The 11,481-nt window shown below is 46.4% G+C and overlaps 1 protein-coding gene across 1 annotated transcript in view; it reads right to left on the minus strand.

Annotated features, from left to right (window-relative positions):
• Window positions 1-10,400, minus strand: part of LOC105255810 (mothers against decapentaplegic homolog 6) — a 45,458-nt gene extending 35,058 nt beyond the window's left edge. Inside the window, exon 1 of the mRNA XM_011265316.2 lies at window positions 7,026-10,400. Coding sequence (XP_011263618.2) covers window positions 7,026-7,980 — 955 coding nt within the window. The 5' untranslated portion in view covers window positions 7,981-10,400. The remainder of the gene's footprint in view (window positions 1-7,025) is intronic.
• Window positions 10,401-11,481: the final 1,081 nt, after the last annotated feature.

Consider the following 11,481-nt stretch of genomic DNA (forward strand, 5'->3'; position numbering starts at 1 on the left):
TTCTATTATTGGCGCGGAGCGCCTGCGAAACCGGTATGCCGTTTTTCGTCCTTTTATGTATACGCGCTCTCAAAGTATAGAGGACAAATCGCGGTGCGAATATCTCAAACGTCAAGGTAACCCGATGCTTCCCCTGCCTGAAAAAACGGAATACTGCCTTCGATCATAACGCATGCCGATATTCGCACGTATGATAGGTAATTGCATTCTCGAGGAATATCACCACGAATCTCGAAAAAAGCTCAATTTGCCCTTCCTTGAGCGTTAAATTTTTTCAAAGAAATTTTAGAATTTAAGTAAGTTAATAAACTAGGAACTTGTGCACAATAAAAAATATTTTGAAAGAAACTACACAGAAAAAAGGATATTCTTGTTTTGAAAATATATTTAGTTTTAACATGAAAATCTGATTTGAAATGAGATTATATTGCGTTAATTAAAGAAAAATATAATTGCTTAAATAATTGCTTATTCGAATGAAGCTTTTTTATATAATTCAATCAAGAACAATATATTTTTATGATTTAAAATTTAATTTTCTGGAAAAGAAACAATGTTAGATAGAAAATAACATTTTTAAATCAAAGATTATAAATTTTCTTAAAATAGAATTAAATAATTATATATTTTTGAGGTGACAATTACAATATTAAAATAAGACTATAATATTGTTGAAAATTAAAATTATTAAATTCTTTTAAAAAGATTATAAATTGTTGCGTATATACGAAACATGAACACGTAAGTTTAAGTTCATAAGTTTTGATTTGACACTTATTTTTTTTCTATGTAAATATTGTAAAACAAACTGTCTTATAATAAAAGAGAGAATATATTCTGATGAAAGAATTGCATCTTTTTAATAGCCGTGTGAAGTTTATTAAAAAAAAAACTATTTTTGTACAAATTGGTGGTTAACGTGAAATTAAAGTTTTTTTTAATAACTTTTATTACTAGAAAATTTAAAATATATAAATAAGTGTGCAAACGGATATCGATTATGTTGATTGAAAATCATTTTTGAAAAAATTAGAGGGGTTAATGTGAAGTTGGCCTCCTCAAAAGTTTTTTTTGGATACCTTTTTTTACTAGGGGTATGCAAGCGAAAATAAAAAAAGTGCACTTCTGTGCAAATAATGTGTAATCGACTCATGAAAAAAATCAATTATTTTGGGGAATATTGGGGGAGGGGGGATTAACTTTACGTGACTCTTTTTAATCTGATTTAAACTTTGTAATGTATCATAATTTAATTTAAAAATCGGTTCTATCAATTATTTCAGTTTTAAATAAAAATGTTCACGATAAAAATAATATTATATCATTAGAAATTCATATGTCTATGGATTGTAATCAGATGGCATATCGAAAATAACCCGAGTTAATTTTTTTTTAAGTAAGATGCAGAGTTATTAACTAATGATACAGGAGACTTATACGGGAGAAATTATGCCGAAATTCCTAGATAATAAATGTGGTACGATGTCGACGCGTAATGGCCGCCTGTCGTGCCTACACGTGGATCCTCTCCCGCTGCTCGCGTTTCTCACTCGCTCTCTCTCTCTCTTTGCTCTCTTGATCGCCCTCGGTTCAATCCCTCTCCAGAGCCGACTGGCCGCCGCGTCGCCACCGAGCTTTAATAAAGCCGGCGCGGCGTGTGTCACTCATCGACGCACTTCAAACTTGGAGTCGGAGTTTGGCACGATTCGAATAACAAGATCCGCGAGCACGATTTAAACGGCGATGTTTTAGCCCCCGGTTAAGGCACTTGTAATAAACGCGTGGCCGTTACATAACTCGCGCCGCCAAATATCTCTTCGGAACGAGACGCGCCTATTTCTAGGCCTGTCTATTCGTTTGTCGCATCCAGCCGCGGGAAATAAATGATTATTTCATTTATCGAACCGAGGCCACGTATCGACCCCAAAACGGAACAAAATTCGAACAATATCCTATAAAAGAATATTTCCAGGTATCATCTTTCGAGTAAAAAGGCTCGCACGCTATGCAAATAATTTTCCGAAAAAAATACAGGGAGTCCTAGCGCTTTCGGGCATGAATGAATATTCGGAACGTGGCGGAGAAAGTTGTGCGCGCATTTACGCGGTGTAATGATAAAAACCTGCCCCGCGACGATTTGCGTAACGACGATACGCAGCCGTCGCCGCCGCCGTCGTCGTCGTCGCCGTCGCCGGTTGGCCAATGATAATCGATTCGCCGGCGTGAATTATTAACCGGCCGCCCCGGCAATGGCTCGTTCGCGAACGAACGAACGAACGAACGACCGCCGAATGCGAAAACAGATAAAGACGGCGGCGGGCTTGTGTGTGTCGCGGGATTACGAAAACAAGGCGCCACCGCGGGGAGTGATTTACGCCCGATAAAACGCCGCGTTCCGCGATACGAAATTAGCGTACGCTATCGACGATCGCCGCTGACAATGGTCGGTCGCGTCCGGTGTCTGCTTACGAGCCCGAGCTTACCATGTCGCGCGTAAATTGACTCGTCGAGAAAAATAGCGCCTCGTCGCGATTACCGGTCATCGCATATGCGTCATTGCGTATCGAATATGCGCGTTATTTCGAGCGATGTCGACTAAATTACGTATGCGTAATATTGCCGACCGAAATAAATATAGGTTAAAGAAAATACATGCATTAAAGTATACAAAATTTCCGTGGGTTATGTATTTAATTTTTGATGTCAAGTATTTTAAGAATTTGTTTATTTTTCCAAATGCAATATATATAAAATATTAATATTTATATATTGTATTTCGAATAATTTATTTGTGAAATGCGCCAAATATACATGTATATAGTATCGAAGAATTATGAATTGAATATATAGAAATTTATTTACCACGAATACGAATGCAATCCGTATACATGTGGATGCATAAAACATCATTTTAGTGCGCGGCATTTTAGTCTTTGTCTTGACAAAGGAATTCTAATTTAAGTATCTCCGAAATTTATAGCGTAGCAAATTTAAATTCCTAGGAAACCTATTCCCGATCCGCTGAAATGACTCTAAAACATGCGCGTCCTCCTCAGGAAACTGAGAATATAATAACACATTGGTACCAGCCAAAGATTCTTGACACGTCTTTGCTCTGTGTGTGTGTGTCCCCGATTCCGAAATTTCAAAAATTTCAACGATCGAAGGTCAGTATTGCAATGAATGCATTTATTGCTTCTATTATAATTATATAGATTATTATTATATCGATGAAATAATTGTAAAAGATATTCACGATCAAATTTGAAACAATTTTATAACGTTCAAGTACACAGAAAAAAATAAGTGTCAAATCAAAACTTATAATTTTAAATTTCAACAATATTATAATCTTATTTTAATATTGTAGTTGTCACCTCAAGAATATATAATTATTTAATTCTACTTTAAGAAAATTATAATCTTTGATTTAAAAATGTTATTTCCTATCTAACATTGTTTCTTTTCATTCAAGGAAATTAAATTTTAAATAATAAAAATATATTTTTCTCGATTGAACTATATAAAATGGCTTCATTCAAGTAACCAGTTATTCAAGCGATTATATTTTTCTTTAATTAACGCAATATAATCTCATTTCAAGATTCCATTAAAACTAAAGTTTCCATTTCAAGTTTCCATTAAAACTAAATATTTTCAAAATAAGAATGTCCTTTTTTTCTTGAAATAATACTTGCAGTCTTCAATTTTGGCGAATTTATATGATGCAATATTTCTTATCAACTTGCCGAACCTTTTTCATTTTTAAAAATACAAATCTCCAAGTCTATACGATTATTTAATATTCAAGGTAAATTGAATTTAAGATTAAGAGGACAGATAACAAGTCCTCTTATCAACTTTCCAGCGAATCTAAGACGAATTAAACTTGAAATACTCGACATCATTTCTCCGGGATCTATTATCCTAAAAAATACTAAGCACAGACTCGCGCGAGGGAGGATCAGAGAAAAATGCCGGCGAAATTTCCGCCGATACGGGAGTCTCGGTGCGATTCTCCGGCCGAATCGAAGCGCCAGGAGTTACCGGCTTTGCTCGGCCGCCTGGCTGCTCTCGCGAGGCTCGTCTCAGTTCGGTCAGCTTCTCGGCTAATGCCGGCTGGCCTCGACAATTAGCTGGCGCCAGCAATGACACGCAGCGGCGCCGGGCTGCAGCCCCCCCTCTCTCCGCGTTCCATCCCGTACCCCTCCCTCCCGCGCGATCCCGCGACGGACGACGGTGTCTCCGCGCGCCGATCCCCTCGCCATCGCTGCCCTTCCTCGCTTAACCGCACATGCTCGACGGCGCCCCGTCCTCGGTCCGCCATCCGCTCTCCTCTCCGACCGCCTATATCGGTCTTTCTCATTCTCTCTCTTTCCCCCTCGCTCCTTCTGCTTCTCTCCGGTCGACCAACCCTTCTCGCTCTTTCCGTCAGCCGCGACTGACTCGCCCAATATACATTTTATTTTTAGATTCATTTCCTTCTGGCCATAACTTTGATCGTACGGCCATTCGTAAGTGCTTTCTCTCTCTCTCTCTCTCTAGTACGATCCTATACTCGTTCGCCGTCTCTCTTTCTTTCAACACGCGTCGCTCGTCCCGAGTATTTTTTTTCTCCTCCGTTCCCCCTTTCTCCGAGCTCGGTCGGGGTGTCTGACGCGTCTATCTCGTCGTTTTGCGCTCGCTTTCTCTCGCTTCTCTTTCCCCAAATGCGTCGGCTTCCTCGGGCGTGCATACGTGGCGCGACCGCGCTATTATTAGTCGTGGAAACCTCAGCACGGAATTCGAAGGATCCGCTTGTTCGCCCTCCCCCTCCCACCCCTCTCCGGCGTCGCGCGCTGTTAATTACGAAACATACGCGATTTTATCTCGCATCGTCGCGATCCTTTTTCTCGCGGAGGTGTCGCGCCTGCTCGATACGATTTTCCAGCAATAAAACGCTCGATATTATCAATAAATCGTGCACGCGGCGCGCTCGACTGTAACGAATCGATGCTGTCACGATTAGACCACCGGCGCCGGTGAGCATTCGCATGAATGATCGCGTAGAAAGTCGCATTTTTTCTCAACAATCGGATGTCGTCTTTAAACCTCTCAAAGTCGACGTATAAGTCGTGTCTTTTAAATTAGCACACTTTTTAAATCAACGTCTCTCTCCAAGAGACGCGTGTACGTCTAAGATACGTGTCTCTTGGAGAGAAAGTTATCTCTTGGAAGGATATTTCCTCGGGATACGTGACAGCCGTAAAACACCGTGGTTCGCACGATCGAATTCGCTCGGCTCGGGCCTCGCGACGACGACCGGGTTAAATGATCGACGGGGTTACGTAAAGGCGCGTTTTGCTGGCGCCTACCCCGCCCGCTCCCTCCCACTTTATTAGGGCGCGACGCTTTTTTGCGATCGAAGTCACGTCACCGGACGCGCAGACAACAGGACGAGGTCTCGGGGCCCATAAATTCCACCGCTTTCTTTAAACTGACGAATGCCGATGGTGTAAAGTCATGCGTCACGGTATAATTGACGCACGAAGAGATATCGTTTCGAAAAGTCTCCGAAAAGACTCTACCGACGTTGAAATAAATTTCAACGCGCGTATCTCGTTACAAGATACATTTTAAAATGTGCAACTAGATGCATAATGTAAAGTTAACGTTTATATTTGCAATGCTCATTCATTGCAAATATAAACATTAATTAAGATTCGACAGATACGTCGATACGCTTGAAAAGTTTATTCATTAGTTCTAATTCTCGCACCGTTAACGTCACATTGCTGGAAATAAGTTTCTTCCTTTTTTAAATACATCCGATTATATCTTAATATCTTGAAAATATTCTTCGATTGAATGATGCAATTTGAATTCTGCGGAAGAATAAGTCACAATAAATAATTCGTAAAATAAATAAATATCAGCTGGTGGCCACTTTTGAGAATTATGTCAAACGATTATGTACCTGCTTGAGTCTAAAAGTCACAAAAGCGCACTTGAAAACCCGAAAGGAACCTGTCGTCGGCTTTTGAAAGTTTATACCTGCCATAATATATCTTTAGCACTTGTGTGAAGCGAGAGACGACCACCGCATCGAATATGTTTCAACCTCACCTACCTTCCATTAATATGAATTAAATCACGCTTCCGTAATCATATCGATTATTATTATAGGCGTCATTTATATATCATAAAAATTAATTTATTTTTCACGCCAATAACAGATGTTTACACTTGTCATTCGCCTATTCGGCTCTCTCGATGAGAAAGCGTCAATGTATTGACATCCGAGGTTTTCTCCCGGGACATTATATATCGGCTTTACCTTCGTTTTAAACGTAACCAGGTAGACATGGCCTAAACCTCGCGGTCATCTGTAATAAATTTCCATTTTACAGCGGTTCGAGTCTTTAGGCTTGTTAGCACCGGGTGGCGCGCACACAGGTGACGATTAGCGCGTTGAGTTTGAGGTCTACGATCGTTACAATGCAGCCAGCTGTGCCTTACGATGTTAAATTATTCCGTCTAGACACCACCAGGAGCGACGGGCTGACGTTTTAAATCGTGTTGTATAGGATTCCCGAAAAACCGTACACCGAGACCCGACTTGATTCTTTACGCATTTTTTAAACATTTCAATTCACGTCTACTCATTCAGCAATTTTGAATGAAATAGTAAAAAGAAATTTTGGGAGGCGTTCTCTCTTACACGATGCTTTCATTAATTTATAGAACGGTTAGTTTGTTTTACGAGCGATTTATTAAATTATTGATTTATTGATTTATTAAATTATTTATTTATTGATTTATTAAATTATTTCTCCGTCTATTAAATTGGACTAAATTTAATTAAACTTTCCATTCCGATAAGATTATATTCAATATAAAATTGATACAATGTCGAGATGGGAGCGCGAATTAACGAGCGTTACGTAACTCGTACCGAGACTTTCGGTCGGGAGTTTATCTCGCGGTGTATATTAATAACAGAAAGCTACGAGAGAAAGAAGGAGAAAAAACAGCTGATCGCTCACCGAGTTTGCAGAGCCGACTCCAGTGATAGGGGTTGCAGCATATGTAGACGGGATCTTTAGCGGAATGACAGATAGGTAGTCTCTTGAGCTCCGACGAGTGCTCGAGATCCGGCCACCGCCAGATCTGGCAGCAGAGGAGATGCGGCTCGCTCGGCGCGCCGCTGCTTCCTCCCTCGGTGGATCCTCTCACTGGCACGACGGCGCCGCTGCCGCCGTTGCTCGCCTTCCCGCCGACGCAGCACCTGTCGAATCTCATCGGCGACGCGGACAACGAGTCCTCGGACGCGGAGCAGCAGCTCTCCTGCTCGTCCTCGACGGAGGACGAGCGGTGGTGCCTGCTGGAGCGGTGCCGATAGCGACGATAGCGATGCTGCTGAAAGTGACGGCCGTGATGACGATGCGGCCTGCTGTGGTACTGCTCGTGTTGCTGATCGTACATGGGATAGTCCTCGACCGGCCGCTGCTGACGCGGAACGAGGACGCACGAGCCGAGATCGGCGCCGGCGCTCTCGACGGCGGCGAGCAGCATCTCCAGTTGGTTCTCCTTGAGCGTCTTGAGGAGCTCCTTGCACCTCAGCAATCGGCCGGGGTCGTGTTGCCGTTGCTGCTGCTGCAGCTGCTGCTCGTCGTCATCCTGGCTCGAGTGGCCGCCGCAGCAGCCCTGGTGCAACCGGCTCGTGTTGCGGCCCTCGTAAACCACCGCGTCACCACCTTCCGCCAACGCTGCCGGCCCGCTCACTTGTCGACCCGCCGTCGTCGTCGCTTTGTCGTCGTTACTGGCCGTGTTGCTGTCGTAGCCGGCGGCGCCGCCGCTCGTGTTGCTGCTGCTCGTGCGATGAAACGTACGTGACGATGAATCCTCTTGAGCTTCACACTCGGTTTCATGCTCCCCACGGACCTTGGCCTTTAGCAGACGTCTAGTGAGCACCGTCCGTTTGCTCCAGAACATCAACATGAAACAGGATTTGCGATACGCGCATTTGGTGGCCAGTCCTTTTCGTAGCCGCCGTAGGAAAATCGAGGGAGGGACGTGACGGGCGGGGGTGACGACCGGGCCACCCGCACGCGGGTCGCTCGGGAACGCGCCGATGTTTCGCCTCGGACACGAGACTCTTGCCGCGAATCTCGCTCCTCGAACGCCCTCCTCCTCCTCCGCGAAATCCTCCTCTCTTCCCACCTTCGACAAACACCAAATTACGCACTGTCAACCCGAAGAAAACACTCTTTCGTGCACCCGCGAGATCACAGACGATACGGAGCAGACGCACACACACGCACCAACACAGTCGCGCAAGCGTGTATATTTATTTATGCGCGTATCTCGCGCGCGATCACGATCCCGAAATAGTGTGACAGTCCAACGCGCGGCACAGAAGAGCTCCGGTCTCTCTCTCTCTCTCTCTCTGTCTCTTTCCCGCAGACTCCCCTCTCGCTTCGCTTCTCTTCTCTTCCGTTCCCTCTCTCTCTTTCCACCGACCGACCGGCTAGTAAAGCAACAGTGCTCGCCGCGTTTCTCTCTCTCTCTCTCTCTCTCTCTCTATCTCTCTTTCTCTCTCGCGTGGATTATTTCCGACTTTCAACGAGAGCCGAAGGAACGAGATCCACCTTCTTCCTCGGATAAGTTTTTTGGCCGCGTAGACGAGCTCGGGTCCAACAGCACCACCGGCTGACCTTGAACTCTCATTTACCTCTCGCTCGTTTTCGGCCGATCTATCGCGATTTAAAGCGCGTCTCGGTTTCCTCTCCTCTTCTCGCCCCGGTGACCGGGGTGGGGGGTGGGGGATAGGGGGGGCTAGGTACCTCGCTCCGCTTACACGTATCCCGTTTATCGTCGACGGACACCTCTCGGGGACAAACAATCCGCACGACGGCCGTGAGCGCGAGCCACTGTCGGCATCGCGGACGCCAGTCGACGTCGTCGTCGTCCGCGCGCGACCGACGACGCAAAACGCACCACGCGCCCGGATCGCGCGTGCACGCACGCGACACACATGCACCAGTCGCGGGGACGCAACTGGTCACCGTCGAGGTTACCGACGGACGCGCGCGCCGCTACTGGGTATATCGTCGTACGCTTCTTATCCCTTACGCGCGCCTCGCCTTCTCTCGCGAGATGGAGAAAGAGAGAGGACGGAGAGAAGGAAGAGACTCCCGGGGAGACGGGAGAAGGGGCGAGGGGGGAGGGGGGCGTGGGGAGGGTAAGCACGAAACGAATCGGTCGGCGCACGCACGACACCCGGCCTTTACTTTCCTCGGTCGTCGCGAATACGTATCGAGGGCGACGCGGTGCCTTAACCTCGCGACCCGGCACAACCGACGCGCACACGTGTACGTATATATATGCGTGTATGTATGTATGCACGGTGTAGGACGTACACCGGCGACGTCGCGTCGCGGAAATGTTACCGCGGCGCCGCCTGAATCCTCTTCAGGAACGGAAACTCGCCGACAGCTGACGCGACGACGTCGTCGATCCCGACGACGGAAGGCGACAACGTCGCTGTTTCTGGAGTCCTCGATCCGGCGCTCGCACCGTCGCCAATGCCGGCACCACCGCGTCGATGGCACCGTGTAAGGACGACGACGGCGACGGCGATGATGACCACGACGACGACGACGACGACGACCGCTGCCACCACCACCACCGCCGCCGCGACGACACTCCAACAACCTCAGACTCGCGATCGTCGCTCCGTCGATCACTCCCCGTCATCCGTGCGCGCGTATCACCGAGTGACATTTTCCGCTCGCATCGTCCGTCCTTGTCTCTCTTCTTCTTTTATCTCCTCGCGTTACGTTTCCACGCGCTCGGCTCTTTCTCTCACCGCGACACGGTGCCGCGATTCTCGACACCCATCGCCACTTTGCCGCCGCTGCTGCTCGACGCTCGTCCGTTCGACCGGTCGCGAGGACGCGCACTGTCACATTCTTGAATTCGCGATCGAGAGTGGGAAAGACCGGCGACTGACTTCGGAGGGCGAGAGAGGTCGTGCGATTGGCTAGAGAGAGCGGCAAACTTCACTCGGCGGCGCGAAGAAGCGACGCTTCTCCCATCAACTGGGCGACTTTGACGTCTCGGCAACGCGAAACGGGATCGCCGCCCGCATTTCCTGGCGTGCGTGCCTGACGCTTCTATCGACGCCTCGACTGTTCGTTGCTCTCTTCCTTCGTATCTTCCTCGCCTCCTATATCGCTCGCGCGACGAACATCAACGTCATCGGCGGAACGTCGGGACGAACTGTTGCGCACCAAACCGACCGACGCGGCACGATCGCTCCGACTCGGCTAAGCTCGGCAATGAGACTGGCTCGCACGAGGTCTCCTCGTCGCGAGCGCGCGCGCACCGACCATCTCCCCCCACCACTCGTCTCCGGCCGTCTGGTTCCCCCTCCCTCGGCCGCCTCTGCGCCTCACCGCCTCGGTGGCTCGTCTCGTCCCGTCCTTTTCGTGCCGACGAAACAACGACCGTAGCATGCTAAACACACAAGAGGGAAAGAGACGATCAAACATGGCTGCGCCAGTGACGGCGCCACGATCGCCAAGTAGCGAAGACTCCGATCCATCCTGTCTCTCGGCGCGGCGCCTCGCAGGGATCGAGATACGTGTGTGCGTAGACACGCACACATGCACGTAGGCCGTGTGTTCGGCGAGGCTCGTCGCACGAATTCGAATCGAAATTTTTACAGCCTCTCATGCAAATGCGTGAATCATCGCGACGTCGTGATTAAATGGCCAAATTTCATTAAGATGAGATGGAGCTTAGATATGCTAAGTAAATAATTTTACATCTCTGTTTATTTACCTAATCTTGCATAATTGAGATGTTGCTATGTTCTTCACAGCCGATATTTTATGTCACGTTTCCGCGGTCAAAAATGTTGGTCGTTGGAAAGAGTACTTTGTATTACCTTTCAGACCTTTATCTAGCAGCGAATTTTTAGTTTGGACAATCGAGGGATGGAAAGACAAAGACGAAGATGTCAAATTATCTGTTCTTACAATTGAAACAGACCGACACCAGCCAAACTCTAGCCTCCTCAACATTCCAAGATAAATTTTAGTCGCGTTATCGCTCGTAAAAAGGAATTATCCATTCGCCGACAAACGACAAAGAAACGCCGGCGAGGCACATGTACATTACTATATCGGATGATAAGAAAAAAATGGCAAGGAGTCGACATGACGTGACGCTCGAATTTTTGAAAGACACATCATTGACCTTTTTTCGGATTTTATGAAAGGCATATTTAAGGCACGTGAAAAAATAATTATAGAAATGCAAACATGCGCACGCTTTAAACGACTCAATGTGTTTCCATTTTTGGAGATATAAGCTAGTTATTAATTCTCTTAAAATATAATTGCATACTTACAAAAATTTTAAAGATCGCGTTGCCGATTCCGCTTGTAAAAGAAATGTCTAATCTGCAACAAAAATGTACATTATTTTTATTTT

This window comes from Camponotus floridanus, unplaced genomic scaffold (genome assembly GCF_003227725.1).
Source record: "Camponotus floridanus strain SB8 unplaced genomic scaffold, Cflo_v7.5 scaffold5, whole genome shotgun sequence".
In the NCBI taxonomy this organism is placed as follows: Eukaryota; Metazoa; Arthropoda; class Insecta; order Hymenoptera; family Formicidae; genus Camponotus; species Camponotus floridanus.